This window comes from Cavia porcellus, unplaced genomic scaffold, assembly GCF_034190915.1.
Source record: "Cavia porcellus strain 051 isolate PalLab524CR breed Dunkin Hartley unplaced genomic scaffold, mCavPor4.1 scaffold_20, whole genome shotgun sequence".
In the NCBI taxonomy this organism is placed as follows: domain Eukaryota; kingdom Metazoa; phylum Chordata; class Mammalia; order Rodentia; family Caviidae; genus Cavia; species Cavia porcellus.
The window spans coordinates 67,960,824-67,984,360 of NW_026947503.1; the positions used below are offsets into that span (position 1 = coordinate 67,960,824).

The 23,537-nt window shown below is 50.9% G+C and overlaps 1 protein-coding gene across 7 annotated transcripts in view; it reads right to left on the minus strand.

The window, feature by feature from the left end:
* Spire1 (spire type actin nucleation factor 1) overlaps positions 1-23,537 on the minus strand; it is a 92,349-nt gene that overhangs the window by 52,971 nt on the left and 15,841 nt on the right. For all 7 annotated transcript variants that reach the window (XM_063232006.1, XM_063232005.1, XM_013146665.3 and 4 more), the window contains exon 2: positions 21,581-21,615. In XM_063232006.1, coding sequence (XP_063088076.1) covers positions 21,581-21,615 — 35 coding nt within the window. The remainder of the gene's footprint in view (positions 1-21,580; positions 21,616-23,537) is intronic.

The following is a 23,537-nucleotide window of genomic DNA, read 5'->3' on the forward strand; positions in this document are numbered from 1 at the left end:
ACAGGAGGGGTGGGCACACACCTGACTACACCATGTGAAGCTGGCAGTGGGCAGGGGCTGATTGCTTTCCGGAACCACAGCACGACGTGTGCATGTGTCAGAACTCAACCCAACTGATACTGGGGTGATGCTGAGGGTTTAACCCAGGGCCTTCACACGTGAGGCAAGCATTCGACACTGTGTGACGTCCCCACCCTTTTTTATTTTTTGAGATGAGGTCTCTCCAAATGGTCCAGGACTTGAATTTGAAATCCTGGTTCAGTCTCCTGACAGCTGGAATTACAGGCATAAGCCACAATGCTGCACTCTAAACATCTAAGTTACTGGCATTTTGTTGTATTTGAATTATAACTTAAGGTTGTTTGTTTTTAATACTGAGCAACTTCTTTCCACTGTGCAGAGACCACTGAACCAGCCACACCGAGATGGGGCACCCCATACTTTTCAGGCTGTGACCTCGGGCCAGGCACAGCAACTAGGAAACATAGAACCAGGACACCACAAGAAAGCACGAGTCCTGCAAGGGTGCAGCTCTGCACCGGGGAGGATACCCAGAGGGCTGGCAGGAAACTGGGGCGTGGAATAAGCAGGGCTTGAGCTCACAGTGCCTGGGGAGCAGCAGGAGAGGCCTCCGCATGGCAGGTTCCTGAGGAGAACCTGCCTGGCCTGCTCGGGAGGACGTTTAATTTTGGAACTGGTTCTCCTTGAATTAAAAAAAAAAAAAAAATCAGGCCTCAAAGACTTTCAGAGGAAGGAAAAAAACCACATCAAAGACAATCAAACCTGAACAAAGGTGCAGACAGGTCAGGGATTTTCCACCGGAGAGGGAAAAGTTGGCGCATACACTGCCAGCTGGTGATAGCCTGGCTGAGATGCGACTGGGCCACACCCGACTTTAAAGGATGAGATGCTGTTACTTAAAAACCTACATGTGAAAGCATCATACACGAGAACCAACCACAGCAGCCTCTGCCTCCTGAGGCAGCACTGAGGGGCAATTGGAGCTCCTTTCACACAGAGGGCAGTGGCCAGGAATAGGCAGGGGCTGCCTGGTCACACACAACGCCACCTTGACAAGCGCCCACTTCACTGCAGTGAAAAAACCAGGGCCTTGCAATGTCCGAGGCACTGTCATGGCCTGGCCACATTCAGCCAGGTTGGGTCCTTCCTGTGCAGGGTCACTGAAGTTTCCAGGAAAATACAAGCCCGGCCTCTGCTCTTCCCATGCTGTACCATTGACCCTGCTCTGCAGAGCCCAGGGCACTGTCCCGCCCAGCCCGCCTGACCCAGCCTCTCAATCACCTGTCACAGCTCCTGCCCAGCCGCATCGACTCAGAATCCCTCAGAACCCTCTTCTCAATCCCACCCCTTCCTCCTGGCTCAAGGACAAGGTCCACGGAGCACGCCCTGTGGATACAGAGGGGGACACATGGAGCCAGACCCAGGATGTGGACACAGCCGGCCTGGCGGGAAGGTGCAGGCGGAGGGGGACATGAGAAAGAGAAGTGGCCAAGGGGAGGAGTGGGACAGTAAGCAGAGCCCGAAGGCCGGACCGGGGGCCGTGAAGGGGTATCCGTATTCTCACGCCGCTGGAGGAGATATAGCGCAGCTATGTCTGTGGAAAGGAGCAGGCCACTGCTGCCACCCTTTGGCCCCAGGACAGCGGCCACTGACACTCTAGGTAAAGGCACAGGCACAGGCACCACACCGGCCCGTGCTGTGCGTCTGATGACCAGCAGGAGAAAGGAGGGCTCAGGGGTGCGGGCCACATTAGGCACCCAAGTTCCGTGGGCGAGTACGGTGACAGCACTCAGAGGCCCCGGGAGGGAGGTCCACAAGGAGAATTCTGCCTGTATTTTCACAGTAAAGCCCACTTACAACTAGAATGAGTATGTTTATCTTCACTGTAATGCAGTCGTTCCCTGAGCTCCTTACGTAACTGACCTTGTTCAGAGGAGCACTGCACGGTACAGCAGCAGCAGCAACAACACAGCGCAGAGTGGGACAGAGCAGAAGTAGAGGCCCGAGGTGCTGCTCCCTGCCGTGTCCAGAAGTCCCCCTGCACACGGCAGGGAGCAGCGGCAGCAGTGGATGGCAGACCTTGAAGAGAACTATCTTGAAGCCTGGGTCTCCAGCTCCAAATGGCACCCTAGCTGGCATCTGCTGGGGACCACACCTCTGCTCCTTTGAGGACCCTAACCTACAGGGGCTCGCTCTGACCCTGAGGGAAACACGTTGAGTGATGCCAGGTGGCTTGAGCAGAGCCGCACAGCCCTGCAGGACAGTGAGTGTGTGCTGAGCACTGGCATAGAACAGGCAACCCTCGGGCAAGGAAGCTGAGCAACACAGTCCTCAGTACAAAGCCCTGCTGGTGCCTCGATCTGAGGAAAGAGTGTTTTAGGACACAGATGGCAGGGTGGACCCCAGCAGGGTCAAGAAAGGCTGTCCTGGCCTCATTTGCTGTTGGAAAAAAAGCATGCAAACAGTTCCACGATAAAGTAATAAAACGTCTTTATAGAAAGTCATGCAGCAGTGGCTCAAATCAATCCATTGATGGGTGATGAACAGTCGGGCACCCACGTGCAGGACACCACTGGCCCATAAAACAAGGGCAGAGCCAGCACAAGCCACAGGATGTGTGAATTGAGCCAAGGACCCACTTGCAAAGGATAGAATGCCACAATTCTTTCTACAAAATGCCTCACCTGGCCAAGCCACAGACAGGACCAATGCGTTAGCTGCCTAAACCTGGAGTGCAGGCCACGGCCACAGGGCATGGCTGCTGAGTTGGGACCCTCTGGGGTGAAGAGAAAGATCTCAGGCTAACTCTGATGGCATCTTGGCCACCGTATGAAGGTGCTAAGAGCCATGAAGGTACAGTTTTAAAGGGAAACTGTGTGCCACATGAAGACACAAAACAAAACCGTCTTGAGGATTATGTGTTCCCCAGCAGCCCCACCGCCCAGCATGGCTTTAGTGCCTCAGAACAGTGTGACACCGCACACCACAGGAGTGGCATCCATGCACATCTCAGCTCAGCAAGATGACTACTGTCAGGATGCAGTGTGGAAATACTCTTAAAAGAGAGATAGGTGGGGCTGGGGATTTAGCTCAGCAGCATAAGCGCCTGCCTTGCAAGTGTGCAGTCGTGAGTTCGATCCCTGGTACTGATAAAAAAGAAAAAGGCAAAAAAAAAAGAGAGATAGGAAGTGGTCAAGAACCATAGCATGGTACATCTAGAACTGCAGCTGGATGTCCAGATGAGACGAGCAGAACCCATCTGTTTTGTTTTTTGGGGTACCAGGTATCAAACTTGAAACTTAGGCTTGCCAGGCAAGTGCTTGTGCCGCTGAACTAAACCCCCAGCCCTCCAGATCCCATGTGAATGAGTGCACATCAGTATAAACAGACACCATGCTGTATTCTAAACTTCAATGGGAGGGACGAAAAGAGACGAATAAATAGTCAGGATGTGTCGAGAACATGCACCAACCCCTCACAAGGAACACAACCACCATGCAGCACAGACATGCACTAATGAAGAGCAAAAACTGAAAACACATGAATAAACCACAGTGCAGTCTGTTAGGTTTTTCAGCACAGTTGAAAGACAAAGGGGGAGAGAGAGAGAGAGAAAGAGGCCTTTACTGCAGGCACAGGAAGGCTGCAGAAGAGTACAAGTCCCTCAGAAAGGGGGATCCAGGGAACGGCCTTTATAGAGTTGGGCTGGGGTGGGGTGCTTGGGCAGTTGTGGAGTCAGGATTGGAGAGGGCTCAGCACATGTGCAGAAAGGAAGCAGGAGGTTTATTTCTGGAACTAGAAGAACACAGAAGTTACTTTTGAAGAGATTGTTGCTTTTCAGGGCCCCTGCCCAGCTGGGCAGGCATCATCTTAGACACAGCAAAGCCCGAGGCTGGCAGAACCCATCACTGTGTAACGGAGCTTCTGGGGACATATTCCATGTTTACATTGTGTAATGCTGAATCCACCACTCAAAATGGCTCCTCAACGCCTGAAATGTAACCAGTACAACTAAAAAATGGAACATTTTGGTCCTTTTTTTGAGACTGAGCTTCATTATGCAGTTCAGGCTCAGCTGAGTGCTGGGATTACAGGCCTGTGTCACCATGCACAGCTTAGAAACTGTAACACAGATTGTGATTAATTTTAATTTTAAAAGGCATGCGTGGAAAGTGGCTACCATACTGTACAGGATGATCTGGGGCTTCCAGAAGCGTCTTTGACAGGTTACAGGCCATAGAGGGGCTTTGGACAGCTGAGCTGGGACATGCGGCTGGGGTCACAGCAGAGCAGCGGCGGCAGCAGACAGCACTGAAGGTGCTGAAACTGCCATCACCACCGGCATGACACCTGGCAGAGGCCCCACCTGTGAGCACCAGCTGCAATTTTTATGGAGCACTCTACAAGGTCGATCAAAGTACATGGTGAATACTTACTTCTATTTATTTATTAACTTATTTATTTATTTTGGTGCCGGGGATCAAACTCACAAGCACACATGCGCAAGGCAGGCCCTTATGCTGCTAAGCTAAATCCCCGGCCTGCTTCTATTTATTTTTTTAATTACAGTATAACAGACTACTGTGAATCTCCCTCAAAATACAATGCTTCGCTTTGAGCACACTCATCCCTCTGTCTTGCCACTTTCTACAGCAGCTCTGGTGTCCTCTTTCCTGAGTGTCTTTAGCTGTGCTGCCCTGGTGGCCTCCCTGTCCTGAACAAATTCAAAATGTTGACCTTTCCTGGTCATTTGGACTGTAGGGGACAGCCAGCAGTTTCATGGTGCTGCTCCCATGATAAGGTTGGTGAGGACACGGATCCATGTTTTTACAAACCCGCCTCTCCATTGGATGGCGCTCAGCAGCAGCATTCACTGCATTCTTGATCACATCTTGTTGAAGCGAGGGGGAGGACTTTTTTTGTTTGTTTGTTTGTTTTTCTTTTTCTTTTTTATCGGTACCGGGAGGACTTTGAGGGGGGATTAACGGCAATATAATAGGTTTCCACAATTTAAATATCTGCCATATTTTTCAAGCACACCTTGCATAAATGCACAATGACATCATTCTTAGGGGACAAAGTGGTGGCCACGGAGCAGGGGAGTAGGTGGATGTTTCCTGAAAGTCTGCCCTCCTATCATCTCACAGGTGACCCCTCTCCAGTCCCTAGCCTGACCCCCACAGCCAGGCCCTGACACCAAAGAGCACGGGGTGACCTAGACGGAGGTCCACACCCAGGGCACTCAGGGCGCCCCAGCACCTCCCTGTCCTCTGCACGGGTAGCACTCCTCCAAGCTGTCAGTGCTGCCTAGCAACCATCCACACAGGTCCCCCTTGGTACACAGTGTAATTTCCACTTTGCAAATGGGAAAACAAAGGCACTAAGAGGTAAACAATGGTACCACAATTAAAAGAGGGAATGTAAAAAGTAAACAAGACATGCCATTTTCACTTCAGTCTAACTAAATCCAAGCACATCACCCTACTCCTATGTTTTCTCCCCAAGCCGAACTGGCCACATGCACCAGAGGGAAGGCCCAGCCCAGGCAGGCTCAGCAGCCACTGCCACCACACAGGTCGCTGCCCACTGCACACCAACACACTTCCCCTATCCACTCCACATACTGGACTCTCTAAACTGTCCAAGTCTATCTAACAGGGAAGAAAGATGTGTTTTGCTTTCAGCTTTTTCCAGCTGTTCCACCTGTTTGCTGAAGTGAATCTCTTACTGCAATATCCAAAATTGCCAGCTGCAGCCAGTTTTCTCCTGCTGCTCACTGACAATGAAACAGATGCCCGGAACCAATGTGGCTGTCACTGAACGCTGGGGCAGAGCTGCCCTGTTTCCTTTGCATGAGAAACCCTGATGGCCCTCGAGGCTCCCTGACTCTGGTGTGAAAACCACCTATCACTCCACAGCTCACAACAGCTCTCCTGTCTCGCTGTTTTCTGGGCAGTCCGGGTGGCCCAGCGTCCTCCACAAACCTCATATGCTCCCTCCTTCCATCCCTCCCTCCTCGAGGCCAGACAGAAACCCTGCCAGCCTGGGCAAGCACTACCACACAAGGCTCTGGAAAACTACAGATGCTGCTCATTACTTCAAACTTCAGAGCTCTTGCGTGAAGCTTTTCATCCAGACCCTGACCTCTATGTCACTTCTATCCTTTCCACTTAGAACCACTGGGTTTTCCTCTAGTGACAATCAGGCCTCTAGGCATAGCTGTCCTTCCGCAGGACGGAATGTGGTCAGGCCAGGCCGTCCCAGCCATTCACGTGCCCCACTGTTCAGAGAGGTGAGTGACTGCACACACGTGTGTGTGCGTGTATGAAGAGCAAGGGAAAAACACAGCTCAAGTGAGATTTTCCCGGGCTGCACTCCCACATCTGCACACACGGTCCCATGCCCACTGTGCTCTCATGGCAGGGCATCAGCCGGGGATGGGGTCTGAGCACAGCCACCATGCTGTAGACACCCTTGGACTACGGCCAAGCAGGGTAATCAGGGATTCGTGAGCAGCAGCACCAGTGACTATGCCCAGGGCTGCCTGCAGCTCTGGACCCAACCAGCTGTGTGTCCCACTCACACCCAGGGGAGGCGGGGACACACTGACCTTGGGTCACACGACCTGGACCACACAGTCAGGTGCCAAGGGAGGAGGTGCTGGCAGCCTGCCCTCAGAGGCACCCCGGGAATAGGCACACACCCTCTGTGACCTTCATACACAGACAGTGGCAGGACAAAGGGCACGGATGCCTGATGTACTGCCCTCCACCCTGTGCTTTCAGGTGAAACACCATCGTGAGCTCGTCGGTTCTGAAGAAAGCTTCCATGCAGAGCTGAGAAACAGGCAAGCAAAAAGCCCAGCCTGTGAAGAGTTGGAAAGGACAGGCTGAGCCATCTCAGCTCCTGTTACTGCTGGGAGGTGGGGTCAGAGGTCACCACGAGCCACCTTCGCTGCACACAGTGTCACCTAACCCAGCAGCCCCCATGGCCTGCCACGTGCAGCTCAGCACACCAAGCACACTGCACTGCAGGGATAGAGGCTCTGCCTATGAAGATTCAGTCTCTGACTCCAGGTTCTCAGCACTGCCAGGATTCGGTCTTGCCTCTTCAGCCACACTTCTGAGTGTAAGAGTTATGGCTCACCCTACTCCTGACTACGGGCAAGGTGCTCCAAGGCCTCCCCTTGCATTTTGCAGATGAAAAACTAATATCCCCACAAAGGTATGAGACCTTCCAACAGCAGGTCACAACAGACCAACCCAAACCCAGGGCCGGACAACCATGCCAGGGCAATGCTGGCACAGGGTCCCCAGAGGAGAGGACCCTAACACTCTAGCTTGCATCCACAGTGACACAAGGCCACTCAGTCCTCGTCCTTTCACAGCAAAAGAGGCACCTGAGGCTGACATTATCTGCTGCCTCCCAGAGCCTGGGACAAACAGTGACTGAGGGAGCCGGAAGTCATTGGTGCCTCTGGAGAAAAAGGTGGACAAGGACGCAGCGTTATGTTTTTAGGAGCTGTCTTTCCACTGGGTGGCACTTGGCAGCACCAATCACTGTATGTCTGATCACCCCCATAAAGACACTCATGAAAGAAGACTCCAGAACTGCTTTGGAAAGTGGCAAGAAAACAGAATCAGTGTGTTCACAGTGGGAGGTGTATGGGAGTATTTTCACAAGGTTTCATGGCAATGTCTTTTACTTTAATAATTTTTAAAATGTAAATATTCACTGTGTATTCTGATCCTACACACACTTCAACAAAAAGGCTGCAAATATCTGCTAACAGATTCTAAGGACTCTGTCCTCACCAGGCACAGAAAACATGGACAAGATGGGCAGGGGACATCAGGGTTCCACGCTGCCCTAACAAGGCCAGTGACTGGGGCTCCAGTGTCAGGGCAGAAGTGCAGGCTGCATCACTGAGCTGTGCATTCTCACGAAGACTCAGCACTGTGAGGCTGGACGAGGTCGGCACCCCATTTCAGCTGGGGGTTGGAGGGAATTCACCAGGAATGTCTGTCTTCTCTCTGATAAGAAGCAGGGTCAGTGGCTGGATGCCCTGGGCTAAAGACACTGTGGAGGGGCTCTGCACATGTGTAAGCATACGAGACAAATGCCATGAGAAATCAGGGTGGAATCATCACGTGCTGGACAAAGCTCATCAGCACAATTCCATATCTTTAAAAATAAGGTTCTCTTTCTATGAGCACCAGAAGAACCAGAAAAAATGACTCCCACAACTGAGTTTGTAGACCATCTACTCCACCAGTCTGTCTTACAGGAAAAGGATGGCCGAGGCCCTCCCTGCACAGGTGAGGCAGTTGGCAGCCCCACACAGCTGGCTCACTCCTGGCTCCGGCTCCTTCTCCTGCATGGTGGTGGCTCCCGGCCTGGTCTAAGCACCCACTTCCTATGTACAGTCCCCACACATGGCGACAACTGTGACTGAGGGAGAGGCCAGCATCTCCGAGGCTGCGGTACCCGACCCCGCTGAGTGTCATGTCCACATCCAGGGAAAAAGAGGTCAGTTGTCACTTAGTAACCACACAGACACACCTTGACTTAGCCCATCACCCCAGCTCCACCACTCACACTGCTGGGGTCCACAACTCCCCTCATGATCTGCAGGGAGACACTGCATCTCAGGAACCAGCACACTAAAGGGGTTGGCCCAGGAAGAGGTCAAAATGCCAAATCCAAAGCATAGTTTCCGAGTGCCTGGTGGCAGAAGGCCTCTTGGGGAGGAGCCGTGGCCTGGCCTCATCTTCCCAGGCTGGCCCCACTCCAGCCTGCCCACAGCTCTGCTGCAAACTTCTTGGACCAGTCCAGAGCTCAGCTGCCATGAGCATACACAAAACATGCTATGGTTTCGGGTCGATTCAGAGCACAGTTTTAAAAAATCAGCAGAATTAATGCTTATTGATTAGATAAGACAGGCATAAAATAAAATCAAAAATATAAAAAAGCAAATTCTGTTTAAAAATTTAAGACTACAATGAATGAGATTTACCAATGTTCAATAAAGATTAAAGCATTGGGGCTAGGGATTTAGCTCAGCGGCATAAGTTGTGAGTTCGATCCCTGGTACCGATAAAAAAAAAAAAAGATTAAAGCATTAAGGAATTGAAATACCATGTCAGTTTATTTGGTAATGCAAGACAAACTTACTACAAACTAAAGCTTGCCAATATAAAATAGTTTTGAAAACATATTTAACATATAAATCACCTTATAAAAATTGTTCTTATACTTATCTCATAAAAACTTTTAGATTTTTTAGAGTTCACTGCTCAGTGATACCTCAGAGAAGGCAGAGCACTATGTGCATATATTTGTCCACTCACAAACACACAGCATTCGGGGTGCAGCTTGGGGCAGAGCTTGTCCAACAAGTGGGAACTCCAGGCCACACTCCAAGGCCCAGTGCTCAGCTGGACGGGAACTGATAGTGTACTTCCTGTGGGGCACAGTGCTGCCTGGGCACACGGTAGAGGTGCCGGAGCCCACTTGCAGAGGTGCTCAGAGCAGGAGTCTCTGTCTGAACCCCAGCAGCAAGTGCATGTCAGCTGGGCAAGAGGCCGGGGCTAGCACGTGGGCAGAGTGACAGAACCGGCCTGCTGTGTCTGGGAGAAAAACGAACATGGGGCTTCCCAACTGTAGGGGATGTCTCTGAGTCCAACAGTCCTCAGGTGAGCACCTGGGACCTTCCTGCTTCAGCATCCCTAATATGGAAGTCTGAATTGGAGCAGTGCTGAATTTCAAAGCTCCATAGCTATCAGATTCTTGGATCAGGGATGCTCAGCCTGTAGCACCAGGTAAAGGACTGGAGGGGAAGGGAGGGAGCCAACAAGGTGCACAGAAGTAAATAGCCTCACGGGGAGCTGCAGACACCTGGGTAAATGAGTTATACCTGTCCACACAGCAGAGTGCTGCAGGGTCACAAAGCTGCTGCATCCCTGCGCCAACTCCCCACGGGGAGCGTACTCATCCTGTACTGCAAACACGATTAAATAGGAAAAAAGTGCACAACACTTGACCACGTGGGAAGTGCTCACTGAAATGAGTCCTTCCTAAGCATCTACCCCTGCTCTGTACCATGCGTGGAGAAGCGAGGTCCCATGCCAGGATGCTGACACCTGAGACAATTCCCGTCACTCGTGTCTGCGAGGAGGCAGCCCTGAAGCCCTGACAGCTGCCAGAGTGGCATGGGCCTCAGTGCTGCCCTGCCCCTTGTCCGGGAAGTCAGTGTGCACATGCCACACATGACCACCCTCCCTCGGGCCAGGAGCCATCTCGAAAACCACACCCCACATCACTGGCCACCCAGAGGTGTGAGCTGGATAGCCACCCCCCTTGGGCCTCTCTGGTCACCACAGGAGTTGAAACAGGATACCTTGCCAGCAGCTTGTTCTTGTCCTCCTCTCGGGGAGAGGACAAAAGTGCCGCTTCACGAAGCGCTTCAGGAGGTCCCCAGGGATGGTACACACTGCACTCCCCAGCTCCACAGGGGACCCTGGCACCCCATCCCTGACCTCAGTGTCAGCCCTGCACCCTTTGTGTCCTCACCGGCCTTGCCATGACCTGTCTACCTTGTGGCTGGCTGGGGGCTGGCGACACCTTGGCAAGGACTCCAGCAAGGCCACAATGAAGCATTGAGGCCGCGCCACAGCGCACAAGGGGCCCATTGTGGGGGCGCAGAGGCAGCCAGGGACACTGCTGCTCCGCCCCCGCTGCCCGCCACCCCCACAGTGTTCAGGGAGCCAAGGAGAGGAGGCCGCTGCACCCTCCACCAGGGCAAAGGGAGGGACAGGGCCCAAGGGAGGAGCCAGGCCGACCACGCCTTACTCCCCCCAACACCTGCTTTCAGGGTGGCCTTCTGTCCTCTTCAGTCTCAGGCACTGAAGCACCACATCCTTCACCATGGGTGAAGCATGGGTGTGAGCACATACGCACTGCACTGGGGTCAAACCCAGGCACCACCACCCCCACCACCCCCACCACCCCCCTCCCATCACTGCGCTATATCCACAGCCCTTTTCCATTCTTTATTTGGGGACAAAAATCTCACTAACTTGCCCAGGCTGGGCTCACACTTGTGATCTTCCTGCCTCAGTCTCGCCAGGTGCTGGGCTTACACAGGTGTAAGCAGTCATACCCAGCTCTGTTTTTCTTTTAAATACAACAGGAATACTCATATTTATACGAGGTCACTAAGTATTTAAATCAGGAAAAATACATTCTATCCAAAAAGTTAACAGAGGGAGAAGAACCATGCTGACAGCAGAGCCCCCATAAATCTCTGCAATTCGGGTCACTGAGTCACTGCAGGAGGGAGCTCATCTACAATTCTATGCACTGTAGGGACCCTGCTCCACCTTGACAGAGCAAGACCACAGCCTGGGCCCCACCCAGCTCTCAGCACCACCCCCTTCCTCCACAGGCGTGTTCTTTCTCTCTCCTCTCTCCTCCTCTTCCTCCTTCTACTTCTCTCTCTCTCTCTCTCTCTCTCTCTCTCACACACACACACACACACACACACACGCACGCGGGTACAGAGCTTCGCAGCCAAAGGCCGGGCCTGGACCCTGGATGTCCTGGACCTTGGACATCCTGGACCTTTGACACCTTCACCCAAGCTTTCCCTTCCTTTCAAAAAGCACGGAGTGTGGTGGGACAAGCCTGTACCCCAGCACTCTAGGAGGCTGAGGCAAGAGGATCACAAGCTCAAGCCCAGCCTAGGCACTTAGGGACTTTGGGAGACCCTGTCTCAAAAACTAAAAAGGGTTGGACATGTCGCTCAGTGTGAAGGCCCTGGGCTCGAGCCCCAGCGCCATGAAACAGTAAAGCAGACGCGCTTCCACTGGCATGGAGCCGCCATGCTGCACAGCTGTCCTGCTTCTCTGCTGCACTTCCGGTACAAGGAGCTGCACAGCTGTAGGGGTGCAGCACAACAGCCGCACCCCTGCCCAGATGGTGCCCCGCTCACCCATGCCGGCACCGGGCTGGACAGCTGGGGCAGCCAGGCTGGGCACAGAGGCGGCAGCCGGGCACCACCTGCCTGGGATTCCCACATGCACAGCAGCTGAGTCATGGGCTCAAGGTAAACAATCTCTGTATCCGACCTGCGACCTGCAAGTCACAGCTGTATCCTGACATCTGCCTCTCACTCATCTGAAATGTGATCATTTTCAAGCTAAACTAGAATCACCTAATGATTATCAGGTGTCTGAGCTAACGTTCATTCTGAGTCAGGTGGGAAGTAGTGACCCCTAAGACCATCCAAGCTCTGCTCCTTTTCCTTGCACCTGGGCTCTCTGAGGGACAGGAGACTCAGGTCACATTTTAGTGACCAGAGGACACGAGGCAGGGTGCCAATCGCACAGGCCCTGCCCACATTCACCCGATGGTCCTCAGCAGACTTTGGCTGCTGAGAAAGACAAGATCTCACCAGCCAGACCAATGACCAGTGCAATGGTGCCATGTGTTCTGGGGATGCCTCTGGATCTTCCTGAGACTAGACTGTAAGTTTTAAGTCTTTCTAAGCACAGACGCAATGCCTATGGCTGACGCTCTATATCTCCTCTTCTTCCCCAGGCGTGCACAAGGGCCACAGAACACTCACCCCTGACTTCCCATCCCACTGGCTCCATGCCATTGGCTCCACCAGCGCTGGTCACACAGTTCCTGAGTTTGCCCCCAGTGCTTGAGAGCCTGGGTTCAGCCTTCCAGCCACCATCAACAATTAAATACACCTCAGTCTAAGGAAGGGCTTTAAAGAAAAAAATATCCAGAGGCGAGCTCTGAGCTGAGAGGGAACAGCCTGGAGCAGAGGATAAACAGCAACGACTCAGGAGGGGCCACAATCACCCTCAGATGACACCCTGGGGGCCACAGCTCCTGCTTGCCCTTCTGTCCTTCTAAAATCCTGAATTGAGAGCCCAGTGGACTTGCAGCCTCTCTTCTCCCAGCTTCCAGTGCGGTGATGCTCCGCCCCTGCCACACCACTTCACCCAGGTACCTGGCTCAGCACCCTACTTCACAGGCATTGGTTTGTGTGCTGCTAAAAGAGCAGGTGTAAACTCTGCAAACAGGTCAGTTTTGCTCAGGGCATACCCGAAATGCCTAGGGCAGAGTGAAGTACAAAGCAGAAAGGAAAAAAAAAAGGCCAGGAAGAAGAAAGAGACAAAGAGGGAGGAGAAAAGAGGAGGGCAGGAGGAGATGAAGGAAAAGAGAGGGGAGGGCCAGGAGGAGGAGGAGAGAAGTGGGGAGAGGAAGAGCAGAAGGGAAGAGGAAGTGGGGGAAAGGGAAGGAGAGGGGAAGTGGAGAGGGGAAGTGGAGTGGGATGGGGGGCGGGAAGGGGAGGCAGAGGGGGGGTTCCACCTCTCCCGGATCAGCTATCTTGGGCACCTTCTGCTAAGCCTGGCTCCAGGACTGCTCACCTCCTGAAACCAGGGAGCTGTTTTCTCCCTTTAATCACCTGACTTTCATAATTAACAATGCTAATGTTCCCTTTCATTAGTACCATACACATAATTAAAAAGATAACTTACTCCCACTCCCGTTGCACAATAGAAGAAAAGTTAATTTCGTGAGGACCTGAAACCAGTTTCTTGCTTAGCTCAAGGTCAACAAATTTTGGAAAATACCCAGATGTCTGGGAGGACCGCTGGTGGCTGCACTGCAGAGCTCCTCAGCTCTGGCTCTGGCTCCTCCCAGCCACAGTCCTGGGCACAAAGCACTAGACTTGTGCCCATCAAGGGCCCTCACTCATGCACCAGCTTCTGGACGAATGGCTCAGCCTGGCCAAAGGCTCAAACTGACCTCCCCTCCACCCAGTGTGGGGTCTTCAGAGTTTCCTGCCTCTCAGAGCCAGGGGGATTTCCTCTCCCAGCTGACAATCACCGTGACCCTGCTGTACACTAGCAAAGAGCTTCATTATGTTTAAATGACCAAAGTACCTGTAAGGCTGCCACACTGTTCTGTATGCATTTTTTTTCTCTAGGTGACCCAATTGATATGTTAATCAATGCTCCCCTCTATAAAGAATTGTAAATCCCTAAAAATCTAACCTAATTGATATGTTAACTATTGTTGCACCCTACAAATAACAGATGTTGTGCTAAAATAAGCTAACAAAGGATTGTTAATTACTGCTAGACTACTCTGTCCTCCGCTAAGGAAAATATTTCCTTAGCAGATTGCCTGATTCATGCCCATAACCTCTTACTTTGTAAACTGTGATATGTACATAAAGGCTGCAAGCTTTGAGGGAGACACACAGCTTTTACAAACTCCAACTGCACTGTGTCGCTGGGCCCAGGATAAAATAAATCAGCGCTGCTTTTTAAAATATGTTTTTGCCCCATTTTTTTGAACTTGAGTTTGGGGGCTCGTTTGTGGATTACAAGAACCCACAAAGCACTCAACTTCATGTAAAAACGAAACTGAAGTTCTTGGGACTTCAGGGAGTTGGGTGGGTTCCTGCCTCCCCGCCCTCCCATGGACCCTTCCCTGCTACACTGCAGAATGGTTTTCTTACCAACAGCACTAAAAACGAAAACCATCTTGCTAATGTTTTGCACATATTCATTGTTATTTTCCTTGGAAGAGAAATTCCAGAAGCAAAATTACTAGATTATACCACATTCAAGTGATGTGTATTTCCTAACTGCAGGCCAAAAAGTCAACTGAGATCACTGCACTGGCCTTTGTGTAGTAGGGGATGCCCTTGGTGGGTGGCTTTCTTTCTCAGAGGGGTACCCTTTGGTAAGATGAGTTCCTTTCACAGTAGAGGGTACTCTTTGGTAGGTAGCGTTCTTTCACAGCAGGGGTACCCTTCAGTAAAATGAGTTCCTTTCGAGCCAGCGTCTTCCATGCCATGTTGGAACTTAGTGAGCTGGGAAACAAAGCAACCTGCTCGCCTCCCTGGTAAGCAGCCATGAGCCTATGGGCACTTGGGCTGAGAATCAAACATCCCATCACCCTACCCCATTAGCAAATGGGAGCCAGAAGTCTGAGCATCTCTTGGGAGGTTGACCATAAGCAATATATCAAACATGGAAGACTTCCTTCTACCATCTCTTTAAAGGCAAATATTGTTATCACTGTTCTGCTTTGTCCTGATTAGTTGTATTTCTCTATTCAATATTCTGTTTTGATAAGTTCTATAATGTTCTATATTCGGTTTGATTTTGCCATATCTGATTGAAAGGACAACTATTGTGAAGGTAACGAGATATACTGTGATACCTATTACTGTTACCCTGGTATCCTGCTGTGAAGTTCTGTACCAATTTTACTGCATTGTCTCAATTGGCTTTGTTCTGTTGTATTTTACTACCTTCAAAATAATAATAATAATAATAGTAATAATAATAATAATAATAATAATAATAATAATAGGTGAGTTCCTTTCGTAGTAGGGGAACCCTTTGGTAAGATGGTTCCTTTCATAATAGACGTACACTTTGGTAAGATGAGTTCCTTTCATAGCAGGGGTACCCTTTGGTAGGTGAGTTCCTTTTGTAGTAGAGGATACCCTGTGGTAGGTGAGTTCCTTTCGTAGTACAGAATACCCTTTGGTATGGGAATTCCTTCCTAACAAAATTTTAATTTAACACAATGACAACAATGAGGAAAAAGGGTTCTGCCAGAACGGTTCTGCCTAATCTGTTATCCTGACAACAGCCCTGGAGCAGGCAGGAATCTCTGCAGTGCAGCCTGGTCATGAGGGGTAAATACCCAAAACTCAGGTGGGGTCAGTGTTCCAGCCTGCCCACCTCTAAGTAGGGCAGAGCTGTCAGAGCCGAGCATGGCTCTCAGTATGCCAGGGGCTGGGCAGCTACAGCCAACCTTCTGGCACACAGAACTCTCCTGAGAGAGGGCTGTGGGGAGCTCAGGCGCCCAGGCCTGCTTGTCTAGCTGCACTTCTGGTCACTTCCTCCCGTTGCCCTGGCAAAAAGGGCTGACTCAGCACCTCTACCCCTAAAACAGCCATGTGCTGGCAGAGGAGGGAGGCCTGTCCTTTTCTGGTGACCTGGGATCCACCTCTGGGAACACCCACCAGTGGTATCCAAGGCAGCCCCCTGTACCTTAGCACCCCAGCCATCCCCAAGTCACCACAGGGCACTGGGACCAGCCCTCTCCACCCAAGGCCCTTCCCTGGGCACAGATCAGCACAGAAGCCTGGCCCGCTGCCCTCCCATCTCCCTCACAGCCCCAAAAGCCCCACTTACCTTCGCTCAACCTGAGCAAGTCCAGCTCCCCAGGGGCTTGGCCCCAACTCCCAGAGGGTGACACCCCTGGCCCTGGCCCCACTCATGGCCTGGCCCCACTCCTATCTCAATGAGTTCATCCTCTGATCCTCGTGATCTTAACACACAGCTGCACAAGCCCACACCCCACCGGGCCTCCCACCTGCTCATCTCATGTCCACCCAGCAGCCCTAGCCTGCCACCCACCCCCACCCAGGGTCCCTCTATCCTCTCGGGCCCACTCCAGTGCCCTCCTGGCCCACTCCCTCTAACATCCGACAGGAACTCTCCCCAGCCCAGACCCTGCAGTGGTAGTGGCCAGCAGCACACTGTGACAAAGTGGCCATGCCAGCGGACACTGCCCAAAGCAGGCAAATGAGTGCCCAGGGTGATCACGACAAGCAGGGTGCACCAACTGCACTTCCTGCCTGAGTGTCCCTAAGCTTCACAGGAACTTGCCTCCCCAGCCCTCTCAGTGGCACAGAGGAACCACTGATTCCTAGGCCCTCCCGCTTCAGGCTCAGTCCCAGACATCAGGAAAGGGGGAGCCCTGTCCTGCTCCCACTCACCTTCTCAAGTGGGTTTGGCACCAGGGCCACACACAACCACCTGTCCCTGTCCCTGCATGCGTCAGAGCCACCCTCACTGCCCCATGCCACTGCTGTGCCAGTCATATGGGCCAACTGTGCCTTGGGCTCATCTAAGCTCGTAGACACATGACCACAGATCCTTGGCATCACCTGCATCAATGCAGCCCTGTCCCTCACACACCTGGCTAAAGACACTGCGGGACCAGAACAGACATCCCCTCTCCACCACCTTCTGTGGGCCATGTGATCCCAATCACCTCCAGGTCCTCCTATCCTTTCTCCTGTCCATGTGTGAGATGCCACCAAGGGGACACCCAGGGACCCTGAGTGGCCTCAGCTGGGGCTGTACTCCCAGGGCCCTAGGAGCTGCAGTTTCTCCCAGACCCACATGCATGGCTGCACCATGTGGTGCCAGCTACTAACCAAATACACACAGGAAACACGACCAGTCGCTGGCCCTACATGGAGCACACATATGCCCACGCATGCACACACATGTACATGTGCACATACACACACACACACACACACACCACAATGGAGGCGGACCCCCGGGGGAAATGCTGCTGCTCCCTGAAGACATGCATGTCCCAAGACCTGGTTCCCCAGTCCCCAACTACCCTCTCCCCACAGCTGGGCATCCTGGGATGTCAGCACCGTCTTTCCTTGGGGAGTCCCACCTCCTCCTCTCTGCCAGCCATGTCATTAGGCCAAGTCTGTCTTCCATGGCAAACATATGTCCCCAGGTGAGTTCCCAGCACAAGCTGGGCTTGCCATGTCACACTGTGTGTGCATGTGTGTGCACCTGCCTGCATGCACACCTGGACAAGGCTCTAGAATACTTCACACAGCCACCACAGCAGGGGCTGGGACTAGAGGGGTGTGCACCCCTCTCTCCTACCATGCTGTGACATTTCAGCTTTGCCATAAATACACATCATCTTCTATGCTCTTCCCGCACAGACCCTGCAGCAGTGTGCTGTGTGCTGTCGAACCCCAATGTTTCACATTATGAAAACAGACAAGTCTTCACCAGGACAGAGTGCTATGGTCCCAACAAGGGAAATGATTAAATTTGGAGGGTTTTTTTTGTTTGTTTATTTTGCTGCTGTTCTTGTATAGTCCTGGTAAACCTTGGATTTTCTAAGCAGCTCAGGCTGGTGCCAGACCCACAACCTTCCTGCCTCTGCCTCCCAAGGGCTGGGACCCAGGGATCGCCATGCGTTGGGCAGAACACAGTTAAGATGATATTCTGGGGGCTGGGGATTTAGCTCAGTGACATAAGCACCTGCCTTGTAAGCAGGCAGTCGTGAGTTCGATCCCTGGTACCGGTAAAAATGAAAAAGACAAAAAAAAAAAAAAAAAAAAAAAAAAAAAGATGATATTCTGTTTTATCATCTGCGCACCAGAGGTCTGCACTACCTAGAGGGCTATACATCGTTACTCACAGATGAATGCTTCTGGTGCTGAGACCCTTTGCTAAACTCAGTTATCATTTCCCTTTCAGGACAGTAAAAACCATGCAAAGAAATGCCATGGTATAATCTCTGTATCCTATCGTCATATCCTGTCCCTACTCAGACGTCACCTAGGGCTAGGGTGTCAGGAAGGCCCTTCAGCAACAAGCGCTCCCTGGTGAGGAGAGGATAAACCAGAGGGAACTTGCATCATGCCCAGGTCACATCTACAGTGTGTCAACCCTAAATGAAGACACTCACTTAGCACTCATCCTCTGCCAAGCTCACTTAAAACTGACACTCAAGTCTGGTGTAGCGGGCACATCTGTATCCCAGCTATATAGGAGGTGGGTGGGAGGACTGTAAGTTCAAGATGGTCCAGACAAGAGTGGATCCGGTCTTTAAAAAAATTTTTTTTAAAAAAATGACACCCAGAAGTAGCAACTCACCACACACAATTTTCCCTGAGAACACTCAAAAACAATTTTCAGATCATATACATCAATTGAACACTATAGAAGTGACCCATCTGGAGTCTTCAACCCAAGGAGAGGGATGCGTGGACAGGAACTGGGCCCTTCTGGCATCATTAATTAAGAAGATGAGCATGCGGACAGGACTTTCCTTCTTGTACCTGCAAGTGAGAGACTGGGCCACCTGTCTGCCTGCAGCGAGCAGAGCCCATTCTCTTAACCTTTCCAGATAACACACACTTTACCCAGACGCTGTTCATAAACTCCGAAAGCTCAAGACCAAAGCCTCTGCTGAGAGCAGATCAGACCACAACACTCCTGTTTCTGTAAGTCTTCCTGGGCTAATTCATTTGGCACTATCTGCCATTTCCACAGATATGAACAGCCCGGGTCATGTAGCTCAAACTGTGCCCAGGCAGGCATTTCCCAAACAAGACCACAGGCCTCAGGCAGACCCTCGTACAGCTTTGTTCAGGGTCTACAAGAAGAGGGGCAGCACACTCTCACGTGAGCCGAGGGAGCTAGTGAGAAACAGATCCAGCTGGAGACAACATGGGCCTCCCACTGCTGACTGCATTGAAGCAGGTCACCCCATGGACGATGCCAGCAGTGATGCACTCAGCAAACCCAATACATGTTTGAGCAGGTCATGGGTCAAAAACTTGGTAACCATAAACCCAAGATCCATACTCTAATGCTTTTCCTGGCTCATTCCCAAGGTCTCTGGGAAACGATTCCCAGTGTAGACTGATTCCAGGTCTGACTTCCCAGGAGCAATTCCCAAGTCACAGGCCCTGCATGGACCCAGCCAGTGGGGCCGGGGTTCATGGCTGTCTGCACCCGTCCAGCAGGTTCAGTCCGCTATCTGGGCCTGAACCCAAGAGCTGGTGAAGACATCTGCAGGACTACAGCACACGTGGCTGTTTCACTGCTCTGAGGGGCACTCTGTGAATCCCAGCACTGTGCAGATGCCTAGGCTGCAGAGCCCCACTGTCCCTATGAGGACCCAGAAGCCCGTCTCCCTGGCCTCTGCCAAAGGTTCTGGGCCCTGGCCTCGGGCCCTTTACCTCTCCACCTTCTCAAGGACCACACACCCACTGCAGGCCACTGACATGGCTGTGGCACCAACAGGAATGGGGTGAGATGTCAGAGCGGGAACTCCAGGACACCTACTGGTGAATCTATAGCATGTGACCTAAGCAACAACATGAAGAACTGCATTGTGTCCATGGGAGCGGGCAGCCTGAGGGTTGCCCAGCCCCACAGGTGCCAGCAGAGTCAAGAGGCACCTAGGAAACAGTGCAGCCCAGTAGCACCCTTCCCTCTCACCAGACATCGGAACATGCAGTCTCACTTTCTTTAAAAACGCAGGCGCTCTAGATAAGCAACCACCAGGACCACAGCCTCCTCTGCAGAGGTTAACTGCTACCTCAGCCAGTAGTATCCACACCTGAACCTTTTTTAAATTTTAATTTTATTTCAAGACTGGGTCTCCTTAAATTGCTGTTACACTGGCTAAGCTTGAACTTATGATCTTTCTGCCTCAGTCTCCCAGAGTTACAAGTATAAACCAGTCCAGAATCCAATTTTTTTAAGATAGGGTCTCACTATGTAGTGCAAGCTGGCTTTGAACTCGTTTATGTATAGCCCAGGCTTACCTCAAACTCAGGGTGCTTCTCCTGTCTTAGCCTCCTGAGCACTGAGATTACAGATGTATGCCATCATGCCCAACCTGAATTCATCTTTTAAAGCAACTGTAAGATTGAACTTTGTTTTCTTGTGATTTTCCTTCTTCTAGGGTTCTGCTTAGTTAGATTCCAGTTCTCCTGGCAGCCCACATCGTTGCATCAGTGAGGATACTACTGGCTGGGTGCTCAGGCACGAAGCTGGCGAAAGTCGGGAAAGTAAAAGGCACACAGTAGTGCTCACCATAATCCCAGCACTAGGGAGGCTGAGGCAAGATGAATGCATGAGTTCAAGGCCACCATGGGATACACAGTGAGATCCTGCCCCAAAAAAGTTTAAAAAAAAAAAACTGCACAGCTAGAAAACTGTACAGTTGGACATCACAGGATGAAAGGTGAATCTTCCCACTCAAACTAAAGCCCACACCTTCATATCATGCCCAAGAGTCCACCAAAATCCCCAGCAATAGTATTAAGTTCCTACTTCTAGAACTAACTTGAGAAAAAGTATCTCTATTTTCTAAGTTGAATAGAAAGTACAAAACAACAAAATGATTGCAACAAAGGATAGGTTATTTTTGCTTTCTTTCTATATAGTATAATCCCTCAGAAAAGTTGCAATTAAAGAACAATTAAAATTTACTAAAATCAACATCAGTCTGCAGCTGCACTGTGAAGCCACAAATGCCTCATTCAGGCTACACTGAGCGGGGTCTCTGCCACCAACCCAAGGGGACATCACCTCACGCACACCAGAGGTGCCCACCACCATACAGCCGAATTCCAAGTGCAGTTCTCCTGAAATGACTAAGGTACTCATTACTGTACATGCAAGCTTTCTGCCCACCACAGCCTCCACCCTCTACTGTGTCCAGGACGCATGCATGCACAGGACAGGACAATGAAATGCTGGACTCAAACTCATCCTCCCTCAGGGCGCTGGGTCCTAATCCGCTGAGTCCCATACAGGAGCTGGCAGAAAGGGTCCCAGCTGTGCAGGATTTCAGTGACACACCTGACTGAGGCCCCCACCACCATACACAGGACACCAGGACTCAGGGACGGGGCCCAGGAGGGCAGGGAACGGTCTCTTACCTCGGCTTCAGAGCATCGTGAGCTTCCCACTTTACCTGTAAGAAAAGCACAGAAAGTTACTTCTGAAGGCGTGCAGCGCTTTGGCTCACAGTTCCCTCTCCGCATTGCTGTGGCCAAGCTGGGGAGCCCTAAGGGACAGCGTATCTGAGAGGAGTGGCGTTTAGAGCCCAGAGGGAAACAGCGAAGAGGAACACAGAAGATCACAACTTGCTGTGCTAAGATAAAAATATACACAGATTTAATACATGCACGTACCAATTCATCTAAGGAAAAACACTTCTAAGTCTTGCTTCCTATTTTAAACAGCTTCACAATACTTACAGCAGTTTAAATATATCTTTTTTTAAAAAAGCAAAACAGAAAAAAGGGTAGAAATGGTACAGAATTTCAAAAAAAACAGTAAGAAGTCATTACTAGTTAATATATTACACGTTTTCTTAGTTGTTCAAGTTACAAAATCAAAGCATAAAAAATGAAAAGACAAACAATGGCAGTACAAATCATTTTCTTTGATGAACCAACAAAAAATGAGTATGGTTATCTATCTTAAGTTGTTCTTCCCTTTGGAGCACTTTCTTTCCCTCTCATTATTACATCGTATTGTCTCTCTAGTTTAAAAAACAAATAGTAAGAAGAAAAAGTTTAAATGTGTCTTAAGAAACCTTAAAGATTCAGGCTTTGCCCCAAATCAATTTCCACTTTAAAGGCAAGTGATCATTTCAGTGCAATCAGAAGTGCTCAGCACCGTAAAACCATGTAATTTGGTAATTTTCCCAGTAAAGGGCTCCCTACAGACAGCTGGAACAGAACAACACCTGGCAGCACATAGAGCACCCCAACACCAGGTCCAAGCAGTGCATGGGCCTCTACTTCTCTCCATGTGGTGACTGAAACACCCTGAGATGAAGGTGCTGTCTGAGAGGAGAATCATTTACTCAGCAGTAGCTTCCATGAAAACACAGATGAGGCCTTACATTGGGCTCCAGGACATGGGGCTCCCAGTCCAGCACTGCCCATGCGGCCCACGCTACCATGCCAGGCCCAGGCTTTTTCCTTCAGTGCCCAAAGTCTGCACGACACCAGCAAAGACAAGCACAGGGGACGCTGCTTGTGTGTCACCCCTTCTTAGAAAGAAAATAAAACTGAAACCCACAGTTTCTCATCACCTAATGAACAGTCCCTACACACAACACTGGCTGAAACCAAGGTCGGAAAACAGAGAGCCCTGGGTGGTGAGAATTGTGGGAGACAATGTGAGTGGTTCCCCTAGAATGCAGAACAAATGCTGTGACTTTGATTATATCAGTGCTTATTTCCTTGCACTGATATGCACAGAGCTGACTACAGTATTTCCTCCTCTCTTCAATTAGCTCTAAGCATTGCAAATAAAGCCAGCTGAGGTACTGGTATGCAGTCTCTAAAGCCATCAGACAGTCTCCTGTTTCCTCCCTCTAAAAGATGAGCACAGCAGGATGGCAGAGACAGTCAGCTCCAGGAATGTCAACTGGTCTGAGCCTCCAGGTAAAGTGGTTATGAGTCCCCAGGACACAAAAGTTTACATATCAGAAACCGGAAGAAACAGCCTCCAAAAACAACTCAGCTGCCACCATAATTGAATTATACAAATTAATCCTTCTGCACATTGTTAACCCTGCATTTTGCAAAGGTGCTTTTCTCCCTACTTGGCTAGCCAGCTCAGGTTACTCATGTATTCTGCCATCATCACTGGCACTCATCCTTGAGCCACTCCCTTCTTCACACGATAATAAATTCTGGGAGAGGCCTTGGATCAGGGCCTTTGCCCACACATCCTCACTTGGATGGGGCTTAGGACCCCTTGGATGCCCTTAACTTTGAATATGTCTTAGTGTCTTTACTCTCATTGTGGGTTGCACTGGAGGTGGTAGATTGGAATTAACTTGCCAAGATTCCAATAATATCTCAATGGGATTACAAA